This window comes from Littorina saxatilis, linkage group LG7, assembly GCF_037325665.1.
Source record: "Littorina saxatilis isolate snail1 linkage group LG7, US_GU_Lsax_2.0, whole genome shotgun sequence".
Lineage (NCBI taxonomy): Eukaryota > Metazoa > Mollusca > Gastropoda > Littorinimorpha > Littorinidae > Littorina > Littorina saxatilis.
Genome location: NC_090251.1, coordinates 6,926,446 through 6,946,883, shown reverse-complemented (window position 1 = coordinate 6,946,883; position 20,438 = coordinate 6,926,446). Strand labels below are relative to the sequence as shown.

Below are 20,438 nucleotides of genomic sequence, written 5' to 3'. Positions count from 1 at the left end.
TATTACAATTATTCACTTATTACAATTATTCACTTATTACACTTATTCATTGATTACATTTATGTACTGATTACAATTATTCAATTATTACACTTATTCAATTATTACACTTATTTAATTATTACACTTATTCACTGATTACACCTATTTACTGATAACACTTATTTACTGATTAAACTTATTCACTGATTACACTTATTCACTGATTACACTGAATACAAACACTCTCCAGTCCTAATTCTATAAGTGTTCAGGAAGAAACTACAACACGCTAAACAAAAATCTAACAAAAAACATTCTCTCCCGAATAAAACGTGCATAATGGCTAAACAGCGATGAACTTCATCCTAGTTTTTATATTTAGTCAATGAGCGGTGGACTAACGATGCTACGAGTATACGGTCTTGCTGAAAAATGGCATTGCGTTCAGTTTCATTCTGTGAGTTCGACAGCTACTTGACTAAATATTGTATTTTCGCCTTACGCGACTTGTTGATTTGTCTTTTTTGTTATGCTTTACACTATAAATAAAAATAATGTACCCTTACCTTTTTTTCTGCCCAGTTATGAATTTCTCATCACAACAAAAAATGAAACCGCCCACAAAACAATAAAAGTAAAACTAAAAACCCTCACCGACTTGTATGGTCTTAAGAAAACAATCTAAGAGAAGAAATGACAAAATTCTCATCATTTATTCTAAAACAGATTCTTTTCCTTGCTGTAGAATTCTACAGTAAATTCTTTACCTTGCTATAGAATTCTACAGTAAATTCTTTACCTTGCTGTAGAATTCTACAGTAAATTCTTTACCTTGCTGTAGAATTCTACAGTAAATTCTTTACCTTGCTGTAGAATTCTACAGTAAATTCTTTACCTTGCTGTAGAATTCTACAGTAAATTCTTTACCTTGCTGTAGAATTCTACAGTAAATTCTTTACCTTGCTCAAGAAATCTAAGGTAGATTCTTTCCCTTACTTTAACACACAATTGATATCAAAATATGAATGTCTGGGTAAATCTTGTTGACCTTGACCTTGTCCATCTTGACAAGTCTAAAACAGAATGGTTCCCTTCATAAGAGTGCATAATCGTGTTATGTAATTAAATTAAAGATTGCCTCTAAAGTGTTCATGGTTAAAAATGGTTAAAAACACACACCAACAACAACAGAAGAAGGTATACGAAAAATAAGAATACAATAAGAACCATCACCAGTTAAGCAAACAAACAAAAGGGGGTGGGGGGAGGGGGGTGGAGCGACAGCTGAATGCACCAACACACCAAAACTATACACATCAAGAACCTTCACCAGTACAAAAGTTAAAAGCAAGCAAAAAGTCCCATAAACCCATGAAAACTAATGCATATAAAATAGAAGCAACTGTTGAAAAGTTACCAAATCAGAACGCGGGCAGTACCATATTACAGACAAAAGCCCCTCGTATAATGAAGGTCACGTACATTTTATCAAAACTCAGTAACTACACACATGTAATATCAAAACACTGCATTAATCTATGCATTTAAAAAAACAAACAGCAAAACATGATTTTGCATCAGTACAAACAACAATGTTGTTTCCAAACCCTTTCTTATTGTAAACAAATGAACAAAGCCAATGACATATATTTACCAGAGATACCAAATCAAAACGCGGGAAGTACCATATTACAGACAAAATCCCCACGCACAATAAGGTCGCGAAGTATCAACCTCAGTAACAACACATGTACTATCAAAACACAGCAACTGCAAGTATTATAACAAAAAACAATAACTATGAATTTACATTTACACAACGATGCTTTCCCGAAACAATTTCTCTACCGTAAACAAAACCATTCACATTTATTTACAGAACACATTTCACTGGAATCCTCAATGATTTAATTTCATGAACCGATGTAAACATTAGCTGTCAAATACAAGAACAACAACAAACCAGTTCAAGTTACACATGAAATTAAAGTTCCTAATATTCTAGCTGTAAATAGTTAAAAACTGTCGTACGTGCGGGTGCTAAGCAGGGGCAGATCACATAATTTTTAGGGGGGTGTTTTCAAAATATTATTTAGGGACAATTCGACGACGCAAAGCGTATAGTTGAGGGCGCGAAACGTTAGAACTCCTAGGGAGGGTCCGGGGGCATGCTCCCCCCCCCCCGGAACATTTGGATAAAAACAAGGAAAATGGAGCAATCTGGTGCAATCTGAGCCAAGAAACTTCCCCTAATACACCTTCCAAAAAGTAAATTTAAGAAGACAAGTTTTGATGAAAACAATGACAATTGACCGTTTAGATGTAACCTGAGCCAACAAATTACCCAACTACTGTCTCAAACCGTCACTTAGAAGACAAAGGCCGGCTCCGAGGGGGTCCGGGGGCATGTCCCCCCGGAAAATTTGGATAAAACTCAAGGAAAATGGAGCAATCTGGTGCCATCTGAGCCATCAGTGTTTCTTTATTTTCAAATTTATGTATGTCTTCTTTTTTTTAGGCCGGGGGGGGGGGGGGGGTCCGGAAACCCCGGAAACCCCCCCCTGGATCCGCCCCTGCTAAGACAAACATTGCCACAAGCCTTTTTTTCTTTTCTTTTTTTAACATCCCCCATTAAACATACGGGCGAAGATGCTATTGTTTTAGTTATTATTCTGGATTGTTGTTCATTTGATAAGAATAATAACAGCTATTGTGTTTTCAGCGTAGCAATAGGGTCCGATATTTAGACGAGACAAGTATAATGTCGACGAGTCGAAGACGAGTCGCATTATACTTGTTCGAGTCTAAATATCGGACCCTATTGCTACGCTGAAAATACAATAGCGATTATATAGCTGTTCTGACCTTGATTTGTTGTTCCAAACTTACAAAATGACAGTTTTTGCGTCGATGCGTTGATCTCAGGTTTTGATAGCAGACGCCGTTTCTCATGCGCATTAGTTTTGCGCAGGCGCCACACTGACTTTGGAGAAAAAAATCGATTTGACAACACAGCTGTTAAACAGCGTTTTATTAGTTCATTTGTATACAACAAAAAGAAGTTTGAGTTTTTTTAATTTTGAACAAGACTACTTATGAAGAAGACCAAAACACAACATCAACGGAAAACTAGAAACAACTGAAGAACTAGGATGCAACAAGGGGAGGAGAAGAAAACAGCTAATCCGTACAACGCGAGCAGACGGCAGAAAAGTTTTCAGTTTGGGTGAATGGCATTTATACATGTCTCGTCATAAAGCGAATTTTTCAACCTCAGTTATAATAATAATAATAATAATAATAATAATAAGAAGAAGAAGAACATTTATATAGCGCTAAATCAAAAACTTTCGTTAAAAAGGCTTGCTCTAAGCGCTTGACATCTAAACTAAAACGTCATTCACACTCTTTACAATGATGTACAAGAACTTCATGTCACACTCTTTCATTCAGTATAGCACCATTCACACAGTTGTTATTCTGTACAAGACAATAAGTTAGTCTAACATTTAGAATGTTCATAAGATGAAAACAAGAGAAAACCAGACTGATTAAAACAACTGCTTAGTGCTAACAAAGCATGAATCTTAATGATAACGTAATACATGTTTAACTGTTAAGACCATAAAAAAAAAAAACCTATATGCTAAAATAACTTCGAACTTTTAAGAACTTCTTATAAGATACACAGCACAGCTAGATAAACACCAGAATGATAAAACAAAAGGCAACTCGTTAAAACTATTAAATGCATCAATGTCTAAAACACGAAAGACTCAAATATAAGATACACAATTCTCTAAAATTGTTTATTAAAACTGAAACCGACCTGCTCAAAGTAAACCATACCCACCCCCTCCCTACCCACCCCAACCCTCCTCCTACACTAAATACTAATTATTTCTACTCTTAACTTCCCAACTACACGTTATCCATAAACTATGCACAGGAACATGTGTGTCAGCATTATGTGGCACCGACATGACTTGTGCATATCTAGCCTACAGCTAAGGGTTAAAGTTAAAGGACTACTGCAGTGAAAAATTATATTTATAATAATTTAAAACAAAAGACAAAAATAAGCTGAATAGAGATGGAACCGTTACAGAACAGGATGGCAAAATGTTGCGACTTTAGGAGTTGTGTTTCTGGAAGAGGTGAGTTTTGAGTGCTCGCTTGAATGACTGAGAGTGGCGAATGTGAGAGGGGAGAGAGTTCCATTGAGTAGATGCGCAAAATGCAAAAGTGCGTTGTCCATAATTATGCTTTTGATTTTGTGTGTGGGATGACTAGGGTGCGGCTATCAGAAGAGGAGCGGAGTTGTCTAGCAGGAGTGTATACAGTGAGAAGTTCAGAGAAATAAGCAGGAGACGAGGCAGAGAAGAAGTGAAAGCAGAGAGTGGACAGTTTGTATTCAATGCGGGCTTGGATGGGTAACCAGTGGAGTGTGCGGCGAAGTGGTGTGACATGATCTTTTTTTCGTGCTTTGAGGATCAGGCGTGCTGCAGAATTTTGAACTTTCTGTAGTTTGTGCAGGAGGTAGAGTGGACAGCCAGAGAGAAGAGAGTTACAGTAGTCAAGTTTAGAAAGAACAAGAGAGCAGACTAGAGTGTTTGTAGTTTGAACGGACAGAGTATGGCGGATGGTTGCGATCTTGCGGAGTTCAAAGTATGCGGACCTACAGATGTTGGAGACTGATGTGCTTGTTGAGTGTCATGTCTGAGGAGATGGTGAAGCCGAGGTTTCTAGCTGAAGAAGAGAAAGAGATGTCGATATTGCCTACTTGGACAGACGAAGGTTGAGAATTTGGGAACTTAGTGGACTTTTTCATGCACAGAAGTGCCTCTGTCTTATCATCATTTAGTTTTAACTTATTTTCTACCATCCATGACTTAACATCTAAGATACAGGTCTGAATGGTCTGGATGGCGGCATGTGTCTCAGCGGGGGAACTAGGCTTATACAACTGGGTATCATCAGCAAAAGACTGGTTTGAAACGGAATGATTTTGAATGAGGGCAGACAAGGGTTTGGTATACATAATGAAGAGGACGGGGCCAAGTACAGAGCCTTGAGGGACACCGAAAACAAGGGGGGCTGGGGCTGATCTCTGGCCATCGACAAGCACAGCCTGAGTTCTGTCCGTAAGGTAGGACTCAAACCATGCCAGCGCTGGACCAGAGATGCCATACAAGGTCTGGAGCCTGCTCAGCAGTGTGACATGATCTATTGTGTCAAACGCTGCCGAGAGGTCCAGTAGGGTGAGCACAGACACATCACCACCATCCAGAGCAGACAGAATGTCGTTGGTCACCTTGAGCAGGGCAGTCTCAGTACAGTGAGAAGGACGGTATGCTGACTGAGAATGCGAGATCAGATCATGAGTGTTCAAATACACTAACAGCTGCTTTAAAACTACTTTCTCAATGATCTTTGACAAAAATGAAAGGTTAGAAACAGGGCGGTAGTTCTTTAAGACATTTACATCGAGATTGGATTTCTTAAGGAGCGGTTTCACAAGTTCAGTTTTGAACAATGATGGAAAAACACCAGACAACAGGCTATCATTAACAATCTGGGTGAGAACAGGCAACAGAAGATCAAGGTTTTCAACAAGTAATGGTGTGGGCAATGCATCAAGTGGACAAGTTGTAGGTTTGGATTTCAAAATAATCTCTCTAAGGTCCTTCTCACTGAATTTCTGGAATGCTAAAAACGTACAGGCAGGGGAAGCATCAACATGAGTGGGTGCAGCAGAATTAACAGCTAGCGTGTCAAGTTCTGATCTAATATCAGCTACTTTCTGGATGAAAAAATCACTAAAAACATCAGGCAGCTCACTAACAGGAAATACAGTGGGGAGTGGGGACACCTTAGTGCGTCCAGTCAAGCGGTTGCAAATATCAAACAGTTTCTTGCTAGAAGAACAAGTGGCAATCTGAGTCTGCAGAAAAAGTGTCTTAGCGGAGTGTACGATCTTGGTTACAACGTTCTTGGTGTAGTTAAAAATCTGCTTATGTACAGTGAGACCCGTCTGAAGGCACTTGCGCTCGGCACGCCTACGCTCACACTTTGCATCACGCAGTTCCTCACTAATAGCAGGATACCACGGTGCTGACTTGGACGGACGGACACGGCGACGCAAACTGGGAGCATGGACATCTAGAGCGGCACGGAGTACAACTTCAAGCTGATCAGCTGTAAGAGAAGGGGACAGCGCAGTCTGCAGCTCTTCCCTGAAACTATCCTTATCCATCGTACGCAGACAACGGACAGAAGTGAAAACAGGGGTTGGGGTGGGGGGCCTAGTCATCAGATCGAACAAAACACAAAAATGATCTGAAGATAAAACATGAGAAACAGTTACAGACTGAACAATATGGTCATCAGGCCTATGCATAACCCAGTCAAGGATGTGGTTCTTCTTGTGTGTTGGTTGACTGACAGACTGTGTGTACTGAAAAACATCTAACAAGTCTAACATCTTGACAGTGGACGGGTGGTTACAGTCATCAAAATGAACATTGATATCACCAATCAAAACAGGGGTTCCAGACAACGTGTTGCAGTGATCAAGCAGATTATGAAAATCTGAGAAAAACATAGTGTCAGTGAGTTTGTTCTTTGCGTTGGGGGGTGGTCTGTAGATGCAGAATAACTGAACGGGTTTTTGATGAAGCGCCAATGTCACCTGTACACACTCAAACGAGGTGTGTTTAAATGGCAGCACAGTGTTAAAAGAGACATGTTTAGCTAGAGTGTTCTTGATGATGACGGCTATTCCTCCACCGCGGCCGGTGGTGCGGGGATATGATCGCAGAGAGTAGTTCGGTGGTGTTAAATCGGCACAGACACTTTCATCGCCGTTTTCCTTCAACCAAGTCTCGGTAAGAACTAAAATGTCTATGTCCTTATCTGTGATGTAGTCTACAATGTCTGTGCGTTTGCATGCTTGTTGTGTTGATGAGACTGATTGAGCGTTGAAGAGTGCGATGTGGAGAGGTGTGGAGGAGGAGGTGGGGGTGTGGCCTGTGTTCGTGGCTTACGATCTGGTACGTCTGGAAGCACTGCCCCACTCCTCAGTCGCGGTCTGCGGCGATGCCCCCTGTGTGCCTTCTTTGGGCGGTTGCGTAGGCACGGCAGCTGGCGGCAGTGGATACTGTTGTCATTAAGGCGACAACACAGCGATGACCCATCGCTAGCGGCACAGCTGGAAGCAGAAGACATCGACGATGGCAGCGACAGAGGACCAGGTAATCCATGTGCGAAGGGCACCGTAGAGCAAGGTAATCCAAGAGTGGAGGCCAGAGGATGATCAGCGGAGGTCAGAGGTAATCCAAGAGAGGGAGAGGGGGTCACAGGAGGACTGCCTGTATTCAAGTCCAATTTCAGCAGCTGTTCTCTTGTGTAGCACCGACGCACAGAACAACTGGATGGCACACCTGGCACACGTAGGCCTACGCCACTGTTGGCGTAAAGCGCACTGTCATTACAACTGCTGGCTAACTGGCCAAGCAGGTCACTGAACAGGCCTACGGAAGACTGCACTGTGATGGCTGACAGCCAAACGACAAAGATGAAGAAAGCTCGGGGATCCATGGACAGATTTCGTAGAAAAAGATACCACTGTGTAGACGGTTCCATCAGAAAGCTTCTGGTACTAAAATCAATCGATACAAACTTTCATAAAACAGTCAAACAGGTAAAAGTAGCGAGAGGTCGCGTCAGGGTGTCACTCCCGCTCACGAACACAACTACATGAATGTTAGTGCCATGGGTTGTACATCAATACTTCAGAGGGGAAGTGGGGTATTTAGTGTGGAGTTACGAGATAAGAAAAGCCGAATGCGAAAGTTTGTGTCAGTCGGCATCAATGCTCACACAGGCACACAAAAACGGCTGTTCCGTTTTACTCCCCTGTTTGTACATCTTTCGACTTTGGGCATTTTGTGGTGTTTAGGGACAGAAAATAATTGGTTTAGTCCTGTTTCATCGGGAAGTTAGCAGAAAAGGGTATGCTATCGACATTTGTAAAGCTGAAAAACATTCCCGAGAAGAATTTCAAGTTGTCAGTGTATGCTGTTGTCGATTGTTAACATCGTGTGGTACAGATGGGTAAACCGGAACCATGCGTCTTTGTTATTGCCAATATGCTTTTGGATATTGGCAAAAATGGCCGACTTCCGTAGCATTATGCTTTGATGATGATGTTGAGACCATCCAATCACAGCCCCCGAATTCCCCCACGTGTCCATCAGAATAGCTGTTAATAACACCATATGGTGCGGACACTGCATAACAAGTCAATTTCTTTTGAAGCAGGCAGACTGGAGTTTACTATTCACTGTGCCTTAACGGCTGTCTCCGCTGGTTTCTCCCGCTGAGCTCAGCTTGCCTCACCTTCAAGGATGACAACTCTTCAAGCCCCCTTCTTTCAGGATTTTCTCTATTTTGAAAACTCATTTAAGCCGGTTAGAAAAAAAATTGTGTGGCATTCAGTTAGCCAGCTAGCACGAATTATAGCACACACACAAAACCAATTAATAAATATATTTAAAAAAGAAGACGAAGAAGAAAAGAGAAGGAAAAAAAAAAGAATTCGAATTTGGAAGTCAGGGAACAGGAAGTAATAGGGCTGGAGTGTGTGGGGGGGGGGGGTCGAGGGTTGACGGTTGAGGGGGGGAGACGACACGCACCATTCAAGTCACATACACACCTCGCATGACCTGCATCCGCGCTCCCTTTTTTTCAAACTTTCAAAACTTCGAATTGCACTAATCTTGTCTTGATGACAAGAATTATTTCGTGCTTCAAGAATGTTTGTCTCACATGCTGTCAATTTGTTCTTTAGATTTAAAAGTTAGGTCTGGCGCCATGTCGAGGCTTCCAATCCGCACCTATACAGCTATACGTCCACGCAAAATACATTCTTTGAAAAAAGCTCGCTCTCAACGAAGAGCACCTAGGGTGTTCCCTAGCAGCAAGCGTTCGAACGAAAGGCTGTTTGTACTGTATGTTAAAACCTTGCGGTGTTTGTGATGGGAAACTGATCATAGATGGTGTACGGGAGACGGGAACTGAGTCCAGGCTCTACATGTCGAGCTCGAGCAACCTACACACTTCAGGTGATCTTCTTCTGTCCTAGTCGTCTTCAGTTTTAAGTCCTTGAGGCTGCTCTGCTACTTCAGTGGGTACTTTGTCATGTCCCTGACACGGATTTGACCCCCCTTGTCACCGAGCCACAGTCGCCCCTGTGTGTGGTGAGCTGTCACCTTCGTGCATTCGTACACTTCGTTTTCTTCCTTGAGCTTCACATTGAAGCCATCCTCGTGATCCACAACCATGAACACATGGCCACATGTCTCGTACACCCTTTTCTTCAAGATTCTTCTGTCTGTGATCACACATAACATGTCCTTTTCATCTGATTTAAAGAAGCAAATATCATGACACACACTAGTGTCTCTAAATCTAGATAAAATCGTAGGCCTATTTGTCAGACTCAGACGCACGAGTTTTGTTGGAGAAGACAAAGTGTCGACGCAGTGAACGTCTATAATGGAACCAGTCATGAAACAGAAGACAGACCCGCAACTAGCAGCATCAAAGTCAACCGGTGTGTTGTCAAGCTTTGCGCCCTGCTGGGAAACAGCGACCAGCTCGACTTTGAGCGGGTGCAGGGAGCGCACGTGAAGCTTGTAGATCTTGTAATCGTCATCACTGGGGTCACACAGCACCAAGTGGGGAGGGAGAGACTTGGAGCACAGCGCCCAGTCGTTGGCATCGTTGTCGATATTTCTAATGTTTTTCTGGCTACAAATAAAAACGTAACAAAGTAGCCACTTGTTTGGTTGTCTTGCAAGCACCTTTTCTTGAACATGACTCGGGGGTAAAAACGCTTGGTTTTTTCTTCTTCTTCAAACTATTGTCATTTGCATGGGTAAGCACACTGTGACACAGGCTGTTAGAAACTTTGAAGCCACAGTGACCTACCCGATCCAGTCAGCACTATGTTCCAGGCTCACTGTCTCTTGTTACGCTTAACTGAGTCCAGGCTCCATATGTCGAGCTCGAGCAAAGTGCACACTTCATGTGACCTTCTCTTCACCTTGTCTTCACTTTTGAGGCTGCTCTGCTACTTCGGTATGTATTTTGTCATGTCCCTGACACGGATTTGACCCCCCTTGTCACCGAGCCACAGTCGCCCCTGTGTGTGGTGAGCTGTCACCTTCGTGCATTCGTACACTTCGTTTTCTTCCTTGAGCTTCACATTGAAGCCATCCTCGTGATCCACAACCATGAACACATGGCCACATGTCTCGTACACCCTTTTCTTCAAGATTCTTCTGTCTGTGATCACACATAACATGTCCTTTTCATCTGATTTAAAGAAGCAAATATCATGACACACTGTACTAGTTTCTCTAAATCTAGATAAAATCGTATTTGTCAGACTCAGACGCACGAGTTTTGTTGGAGAAGACAAAGTGTCGACGCAGTGAACGTCAATAGTGTCACGAGTCAAGAAACAGAAGACTAACCCGCAACTAGCAGCATCGAAGTCAACCGGTGTGTTAAGCTTTACGCCCTGCTGGGAAACAGCGACCAGCTCGACTTTGAGCGGGTGCAGGGAGCGCACGTGAAGCTTGTAGATCTTGTAATCGCCAGCACTGGGGTCACACAGCACCAAGTGGGGAGGGAGAGACTTGGAGCACAGCGCCCAGTCGTTGGCATCGTTGTCCAGGCAACCAGACTCTCCGGACGGTGCCAGCCAGCGCCAGTCCAGGGGAGACAATAAAGTGTCCCCAATACAGGTCAGGAAGTTACCCTTGGGAACGCTGCCCTTCCAGTGATTGACGAGGTTTCCTTTCGCATCAAACAGCTTGAGGATGTCAGTGTGTGTGTTTGGTGGTTTGTACTTGACCCACAATTTGTTGTCAGCGGTCAGACACATGGCACTGACCACTGCCTGGGATCCTGAGCCGCTGGTGAAAACCTCGGTTGGATTGTCAAGTTGCTCTGGTAATGGTTGGTGTTGAAAACACGAGTCGAAGTGGCCCAGAGTGCTGTCACGGCTTCTATCTTGCGGATCTGAGCAGAGGCTGTTCCTAGAAGCTGGTGGCAACGAAGTTTCTGCACGCCGAGCTGCCCTCTGGGTGTCAGCGGTGATTGTTTGGTCATTTCCAGTAATCTTGTCCCTTATCGGTTCTGCACATCCCTCTGTGTCCTTGCTTCCCTGCAGTGTGGAAGATTCTGTGTTTACGGGAGTGTCCTCCCATGCAGACCTGATCAGACTGGCAGGCAGCGCCGACTGTGTGCTTGACACGTGACCTATGTAGCCGATGATGGCTGAGTGAAGGTTGTCTTCGTTCTTTTGATGCACGAGCAGATCACCGCCTTTGTCGGTTTCCCTGTCTCCACTTTGGGGGTCCGTTTCTTGCATTTGTTTTTTCTGGTCAGCAGTTCCGTGGGCCCGGCATGCAAGATCGGCAGCCGTGATGTTGGCCAGCAGCTGAATGACCTCAGTGTGGTCCTGACCAGAGAGTACAGCGGTCACGTGGTCTGTCCGGGCTGTCAGGCTAGACATGGTGTGCTGTGTGGCTTCCAGCGTCTGATTCAGACAATCCTCTGTCACGTGACACAGCTCCCTGGCTCTGCCCAACGCCTCCTCCCTGGCTTGCTCCGCCCACTCTATGGCGTCAACTGCACGTTTCTTAATGACGTCATCAGCACTGTTGAACTCGGTAAGAAGCTTTTCTTTCCTTTTCTTTGTGTCTGCTTCGAGTATTTCTAATTTGCGCATGCGCTGTTGGGTCTCTGTCATGATTGTTTGCAGGTCTTGGCGAGCCTTGATGGCAGTATCACCAACATCTTCAGTGGCATGACCTTCGTGTGACGTCAGTTTGCAGTGAGGACAGATGGTGACGTCACACACTTTGCAGAAGAAAATTTGACGCTGAAAGTCGTGCTTAGGACATCTACGTGTTCCTTCTCGCTGGTCATGCTGTGCTGCGGACGCCAGGCTAAACGGTAGCAGGGTGTGTCTTCGAGTGGTTGTGATTTTATCATGGATGGTACGACAGGGGGCGCAGTAGTACTGCTGACACTCCACGCATCTGTACTCCACGTCACGGGACTCGCTGCATACGTCACACTTACGTGCTCCCTCGCTCATAAGTTGCTCTTCAATGTAGAAGTTGCTCTGTAAATAAAAACAGACACGTTTTTACATACAAAAAGTGTTAGCTCTTTTTACATTTAGTCAAGTTTTGACTAAATGTTTTAACATAGAGGGGGAATGTCGTGGTGTGTGTGTGTGTGTGTGTGTGTGTGTGTGTGTGTGTGTGTGTGTGTGTGTGTGTGTGTGTGTGTGTGTGTGTGTGTTTGTCTGTCTGTCTGTGCGTGTGTGTGTGTGTGTAGAGCGATTCAGACTAAACTACTAAACCGATCTTTATGAAATTTGACATGAGAGTTCCTAAGAATGCTATCCGCGGTCTTCTTTTTCATTTTTTCGATAAATACCTTTGATGACGTTATATCCGGCTTTTTGTAAAAGTTGAGGCGGCACTGTCACACCCTCATTTTTTAATCAAATTGATTGAAATTTTGGCAAAGCAATCTTCGACGAAGGCCGGACTTTGGTATTGCATTTCAGCTTGGTGGCTTAAAAACTAATGAATGAGTTTGGTCATTAAAATTCGAAAACTTGTAATTAAAATTATATTTTTATTAAACGATCCAAAAACAATTTCATCTTATTCTTCGTCATTTTCTGATTCCAAAAACATATACATATGTTATATTTGGATTACAAACAAGCTCTGAAAATTAAAAATATGAAAATTATGATTAAAATTAATTGTCCGAAATCGATTTAAAAACAATTTCATCTTATTCCTTGTCGGTCCCTGATTCCAAAATAGATAGATAGATAATTTATTGCCAAGTGTACCTATCTATATAGATATGATATGTTTGGATTAAAACCAAACTCAGTAAGCTAAAAAGAATAGACATACAGAAAAGCGTGTTATCCTGCTCAGCGCGACCACTACCGCACTATTCTGCATGGCTTGTCGATTTCACTGCCTTTGCCACAAGCGGTGGACTGACAAAACTACGAGTATGTGGTCTTGGTGAAAAAAACCAGTGCGTTCAGTTTCATTCTGTGAGTTCGACAGCTTGACTAAATGTTGTTATTTCGCCTTACCACTTGTTAAAATGTGTTTCGCAGATCTGTCAAACAGGATCTGAAAAGTTGATGTACAGCGTGGACACAAAGACTAAACAAGAACGTTGATGCGTGATAAAACCATTCAGTCAATAGAATGCTCTGGAACGTCCGGTTCTCTTTAACCTTCCTTTTTCGAGGGGGAGACGTAGAGGGGTTATTCTCCACAGCCGGGTATCATTTTGTAACATTCAATCTCGCTCCTTTAAATGATTATGACGTATATTAAACGGCAACTAGAATGAAATTGGGGGAGGTTCTTGGGTTCCGGAAGACACCCCCCCCCCCCCCCCCTGGCAAATGTGTCTTTTTTTTTCTCAAAGAGACTCAGAATACCCCTTTCAAATGCTAAATGTCAACAGCAGCTGGGGATAAAGTACCCCATACCCCCCTCCCCCGCCTGGCCAGCCCATACGGGAATAGTAACTTAATGTGTCTTCTTCCAACAATAAAGGAAGTGGTTCATTAACGCTGTTCTTCACTTCAAGAAAAGTTTTCAATCAAACACAACAAAACTATATATTTTTGGATACAGGAGGCTATGCTATGCTAACTTGGCTTTTCTGTCTCCAGAACTAGCGTCTCCAGGAGGCACAATACAATAGAGAGACATGGGCGCGGTGGTGGGTCGGCGACGGTGTTGGGTCCGTGCCGTCAGAATGTGATACCACTGACAGAATCAAGCGCTGCTAATACATGATTCTAGCACATTCTTGAATAGTCTTTGTCGTAAGGATTTTATGGCAAATATTCGCTTTTTGACACATACGAATCTCGGCCACCGGTTGCAAAAAGCTGACATAGCGGAGTGTTCGGTCGTGTAAATGTCCTTAATATTTTTAGCAGGCAAAACTTGCCCCGCCTCTTGAAACTTCGTCGTGAAAACCATTAGTTTAACGAACGCATTTTCGTCTTTGCTCTGTGATTTAGGCCAAGATGTTTGTGCGTTTTAATATAAATTACTTTCATTTTGGTTGTGTCCCTAATTGATCTGAGCTACTTAAAGCGCTGTCACCGTGTCAACTAGTGACTGTAGGGTCATTTTGATGAGTACCCCTTTTCTGTTGTGACACAGCGAGCTACCGCAGCTATGGTAAGACAGCTAACGGGAAAACCCGGAAACTTGACCAGTGTATTTGCTAAAGGTCAAGAGCCCTGTGCAGCTCATTGGTTCTTTCATCGACACCACGTGATTGGTTCTTTCATCGACCCAACGACCACCGTCCCGCTATACCTCTCTGGTAATATCACTTTAGTGTCTCGATTTCTGATTTTTTAAATCGGCAAAATGCAATCCTATAATCCGGACCAAGTCAAAAACTCGGTTACAAAACTTTAAATCAAATTGATCAAAAAGTGAGACCGTGATAGTGCCGTCTCAACTTTTGCAAACGGGCATATATGACGTCATCATATATGTCTATCAAAAATTTGAGTGAAAAAAACCAGCACAAACAAATGCCCTAAAAAACGTGTACACCAGTTTTTAATTTTTTTAAAACGTTGTTGAGAATGCGTAGCACAAACACACACACACACACACACACACACACATACGTAGGGAGGAATTCCTCAGCATCCGCCTTAGTTAAATCATTCAGTCAAGAAAGGATGGACTCCGCACACAAACAAGTCGCGTATGGCGAAAATACAACATTTAGTCAAGTAGCTGTCGAACTCACAGAATGAAACTGAACGCAATGCCATTTTTCAGCAAGACCGTATACTCGTAGCATCGTCAGTCCACCGCTCATGGCAAAGGCAGTGAAATTGACAAGAAGAGCGGGGTAGTAGTTGCGCTAAGAAGGATAGCACGCGTTTCTGTACCTCTCTTTGTTTTAACTTTCTGAGCGTGTTTTTAATCCAAACATATCATATCTATATGTTTTTGGAATCAGGAACCGACAAGCAATAAGATGAAAGTGGTTTTAAATTGATTTCGACAATTTAATTTTGATAATAATTTTTATATATTTAATTTTCAGAGCTTGTTTTTAATCCGAATATAACATATTTATATGTTTTTGGAATCAGCAAATGATGGAGAATAAGCTAAACGTAAATTTGGATCGTTTTATACATTTTAATTTTTTTTTTTACAATTTTCAGATTTTTAATGACCAAAGTCATTAATTAATTTTTAAGCCACCAAGCTGAAATGCAATACCGAAGTCCGGGCTTCGTCGAAGATTACTTGACCAAAATTTCAACCAATTTGGTTGAAAAATGAGGGCGTGACAGTGCCGCCTCAACTTTCACGAAAAGCCGGATATGACGTCATCAAATACATTTATCAAAAAAAAGAAAAAAACGTTCGGGGATTTCATACCCAGGAACTCTCATGTCAAATTTCATAACGATCGGTCCAGTAGTTTAGTCTGAATCGCTCTACGCACACACACAGACAGACAGACAGACAGACAGACACACGCACATACACCACGACCCTCGTTTCGATTCCCCCTCGATGTTAAAATATTTAGTCAAAACTTGACTAAATATAAAAACCAAGTCGCGTAGTGTGCACGTGTGTGTGCGTGTGTGTGTGTGCGTGTGTATGTGTGTGTCATAGGTGTGTGAGTGTGCGTGCGTGCGTGTCTGTGTGTTTCCATAGTATTTGGGTGTTTCTGTGTGTTTGGGTGTGTGTATTGCTGAGTGTGCGTGGGCGTCATGCATACGTGTGTGTGTGACTTTAACATGAAGTTGCAGTAAGGGTGGACATTGAATGATGGTTTGTTGATTTTCATGTATGTGAGCATTGCAGGCTTTGTTCCAGCGTCGCGGACGACGCTGGTATCTGTGGTTGGGAAGAACGTGCCTGTGGAGAATTAGTCTCCAAGCCAAAGCGCGCTGACTCTCCAAGCCAAAACAATTTCAAAGCTGAAAAAAAATGTACAATTTACGCGAAACGAGTAAACACAGCTTTCGGGTGTTTTTTTTAATCTAAGATGTACATAAATATACCACTCCGACCATAAGGAAAAGAAAAAAAGACACACCAAAAAAAAAAGACCGAGAGGAGCCGAGTCAATTCGAGACCAACCGAGAGGACGTGTTTCGCGCCGTTTCGACGTCGTTTGTTCAGATGCGGCCGGTTGGATCAGTTGCGTGCGGTCATACAGGGGCGCCTTGCACAAGAAAAGATCTTCAACAATCCCGATCATCATCATGGTACAATAATGTTTTGTGCGCCCCCATGTATGTGTTCTGTGCTAATAATGCACGGTTGTGAAATGTCCGTACACATTTTGTGGCACTATGTAATTGTTAGTGCATCCTCCTGCGGATGCTTCGTGCTAAAAATGCACTTCCATTAAAATATTGTACGCTCATGTCAGTAATATATTTTCAATTGTTTCTCTGTCAATTTCAAGTGTTTGTTTCCAATTACTTCAGTATCTCCCTGTTGCAATTCCAGGTGATTCATTATGCATGTGCCAATTTGAGGTGTTTAATTCTGATTCCTGTATTTACAGTGTAAAATTAAAACTATTGTTTTCAAACATTCCTGTGACACCTGGTAATGGTTCTGTGGTTTTGTTTTTAATTTGTATTTTGTTTTTCTGCAATAAATATTTGAAATGGATCTGAGGCCGACTTACTACTTTTAGCACTCTTTTTCACCACATTCCCACGTACAGATATTGCAATATCAACTCTTCCTTTCTACCTGTTTCAAACAAGCTCTATTTTTTAATTAAAAAGTTTTTACTAAATGTCTTAACATAGAGGGGGGAATCGAGACGAGGGTCTTGGTGTATGTGCGTGTGTGTGTGTGTGTGTGTGTGTGTGTGTGTGTGTGTGTGTGTGTGTGTGTGTGTGTGTGTGTGTGTGTCTGTCTGTCTGTCTGTCTGTCTGTGTGTGTGTGTGTAGAACGATTCAGACTAAACTACTGGACCGATCTTTATGAAATTTGACATGAGACTTCCTGGGAATGATATTCCAGGACGTTTTTTTTTATATTTTTTTTTTTTATAAACGTCTTTTATGACGTCATATCCGGCTTTTTTGTACAAGTTGAGGCTGCACTGTCACACCCTCATTTTTCAATCAAATTGATTGAAATTTTGGCCAAGCAATCTTCGACGAAGGCCGGACTTCCGTATTGCATTTCAGTTTGGTGGCTTAAAAATTAATTAATGACTTTGGTCATTAAAAATCTGAAAATTGTAAAAAAAATAAATAAATTATAAAACGATCCAAATTTACGTTCATCTTATTCTTCATCCTTTTCTGATTCCAAAAACATATAAATATGTTTTATTTGGATTAAAAACAAGCTCTGAAAATTAAAAATATAAAAATTATGATCAAAATTAAATTTCCGAAATCGTTTTAAAAACTATTTCATCTTATTCCTTGTCGGTTCCTGATTCCAAAAAACATATAGATATGATATGTTTGGATTAAAAACACGCTCAGAAAGTTAAAACGAAGAGAGGTACAGTAAAGCGTGCTATGAAGCACAGCGCAACCGTTACCGCGCCAAACAGGCTCGTCACTTTCACTGCCTTTTGCACTAGCGGCGGACTACGTTCAGTTTCATTCTGTGAGTTCCACAGCTTGACTAAATGTAGTAATTTCGCCTTACGCGACTTGTTTTTTCTTGTGGCTGTTTGATCAATTCATAGCAAGCATTGACTGAAATAAACAATTTATATATCCAGCACAACATGCAATTCATTGACTTTTGACCCTAACCTTTTAACACTTCCCAAAATAAATCTTTGGTGGACATTGCATCGACGCTGTTCATTTTGAATGAACATTTTTCTTGTCTCTTGTTTGTTGTTGTTTATTTACGCAAAATAGACACTTAATTGTGTAAACGGTCCGTCAGGAAATGGTAATCACCATTCTTTGATCTCTACCGACTGACCACTCAACGCTCTGAGGTGTGTTCGCTTTACTACAAAGGGCCGATTACTCCTCTCACAAGCATGGCCTTCTCTGGCTGTTTTACCACTTTGCCACAAACGCTGCAAGTGCCACTGAACTTACGTCACCCGCCAGTCTGCACGAAATACACAGTGCAGATATTTCATGCTTTCGGTTCAATGCTTCGCCCGCAAACACGCGTGTTTTAAGAAGCAGGATACAGCGATACAAACTCCGAGTCTCTCTCTCTCCCCCCGTCTCTTTCTCTCTCCCTTCCTCTCTCTCTCTCTCCATGCTCTCAAAATGAAAACAATCTTGAGATCTCCTCACCTGAAACTGGACAGCACCACCCAGTGGAAGAGGCACCACGGCCCGACATTGAGGACAGGTGAGGGAGGGAGCGGGAGGGGGGGCCAGCGACTCCAGACAGGTGAGACAAAAGGTGTGGAAGCAGGGCAGCAGTTTGGGACGTCGGTACCTCTCCAGACACACCGCACACGTCACACGTTGTGCCGAGGGCTGCCCTCCTCCCGTCGCCATCTTGATCACTGACAACTGTCGTCTGCTTGCATCGGTATGTTAATTGTTTGCCTCGCCGTGACGTCATAGTGTAATGCTGTAAATGTTACTTCACGTTCGCCGACAACGAGTCGAGAACTCGCCTGAATCGTTTCATTTTTCCCTAAGGCCAAAAAAAAAAAAAAAATAGGTGTGGTTACGGTAACATAGCCAAAAAAAATAGGGTAGGTAGGTAGGCAATCACTTTTTTTTTTTAACTTTTTTTTCTAATGTGTACAAATTAAACCTACTTGACAGGGAAATAAGTGTGCGACACGGGCGCTTTCGCTTTCATTGCGTTTTTTGCACTCGTTTTTTTTTTCTTTTCTTTTTTTGACAAATGTAATAAAAAGTTATAGGGTCGGCCCCTAAAAATAGGGTAGGTCGGGTTACCGTAACCACACCTATTTTTTGTTGGCCTAAGTGATGCTGGGGGGGGGGGGGGGGACTGTCAGAGTCCAAATACACCGAGCAGGGAGACTTGAATTCTGACTCTCAGGATGTTGTTTCCGACACCCAACTGTGTTTGTGTGAAGGCGTTCCCGAGATGTCTATGGAGGGTTTGCCATGACGTGTTTATGAGTGGAACTTCACATTTATAGCGGAGAAACTAGGCCACTTGCCAAAGGCTCCAAGTTGTCTTGATCTCACGGTCGGGATGACATAAACACGGTGTGTCAACTGATTCCGTTCATCCACCGGATGTTTCCGTTCATCCGCAGGATGTGTCCGTTCATACAGCCCTATTTTCGTCACTTGCTTCGGGAAAAACGTTGTGGTAAGTCGTGTGGGCAGCGCGCTTGTGTGATATTGAAAGAATAAGGTAGCGAAATGGTTGGGCTATGTGTACAATAAGTACCAAGGTGCTAGTGAATCCTAATAATAACACACGCGGGCCGAACGTGGCAAAATTGCCAGATTTTTTAACATTTTCTTGTTTTTCTCGCTCTGTTATCGAATCTGACCCCTGATTTGCACTTGATCACCAAAACCATTGCCTGTTACGACATTTCGCTTGAACAGAAGTTTTTAGAAACCCATGGCTTTTGTACAATCACTTGTCTTTTGAAAACATACAGATTCCGTTCATACCCCATGTTTCCGTTCGTACAAAAGTGCATGTTTCCCTTCGTACGAAAAGCGTTTCCGTTCATACACATTCGTTAGATCAGAGTGAAACAGGCCCCCACTACAAGTTCTGTGTATTCCAATCGTCTTCAAATAGCACAAAGTACGAATGCGTGTGATATTGGACCTATGTGAACCATAAGACGAATTGAATTTGCAAAAAACAGTTTTGTGTCCGTTCGTACTGATTTTGACGGGAAAATGTGTCCGTCCGTACCATTTTCATCAAATTATTTCCCTTCGTACCCTTTTCAGTAATGTGTTCAGTGACGGAGCTTTCTGGGTGTTTTGATAAGAACGAAGATTGATTTGTGCAGTTGTGCTTGCTTTGCAGCACTGCAACTAAGACTGAACTAAGTAACATGTACATTTGTATTTACTCCTATCATGCCATTTGCTTCACCTGTGATAATCATGAGCAGAATTTAGACAAATCAAGAAAAAACATTATCCAGGCTCTATCAGTCCTTTTTACATTTAGTCAAGTTTTGACTTAATGTTTGAACATAAATGGGGAATCGAAACGAGGATCGTGGTTTATGTGTGTGTGTGTGTGTGTGTGTGTGTGTGTGTGTGTGTGTGTGTGTGTGTGTGTGTGTGTGTGTGTGTGTGTGTGTGTGTGTGTAGAGCGATTCAGAGAAAACTACTGGACCGATCTTCA

The 20,438-nt window shown here is 42.5% G+C and overlaps 1 protein-coding gene across 1 annotated transcript; it reads right to left on the bottom strand.

Moving 5' to 3' along the window:
• Nucleotides 1–8,389: 8,389 nt before the first annotated feature.
• LOC138970581 (uncharacterized) lies at nucleotides 8,390–19,079 on the bottom strand. The gene is made up of 2 exons (XM_070343048.1): nucleotides 18,422–19,079; nucleotides 8,390–12,184 (listed from the first exon to the last, which is right to left on the bottom strand). The coding sequence occupies exons 1-2, from the start codon at nucleotides 18,629–18,631 to the stop codon at nucleotides 10,118–10,120; spliced, it is 2,277 nt and encodes a 758-aa protein (XP_070199149.1). The 5' UTR covers nucleotides 18,632–19,079; the 3' UTR covers nucleotides 8,390–10,117.
• Nucleotides 19,080–20,438: the final 1,359 nt, after the last annotated feature.

Bases quoted from the DNA above. Each gene is read 5' to 3' on its own strand.
- LOC138970581 (XM_070343048.1), bottom strand. From the start codon at position 18,631: ATGGCGACGGGAGGAGGGCAGCCCTCGGCACAACGTGTGACGTGTGCG. The intron at 12,185-18,421 runs GTGAGGAGATCT...TTTTATTTACAG, and splicing joins GTGGTGCTGTCCAGTTTCAG to AGCAACTTCTACATTGAAGA.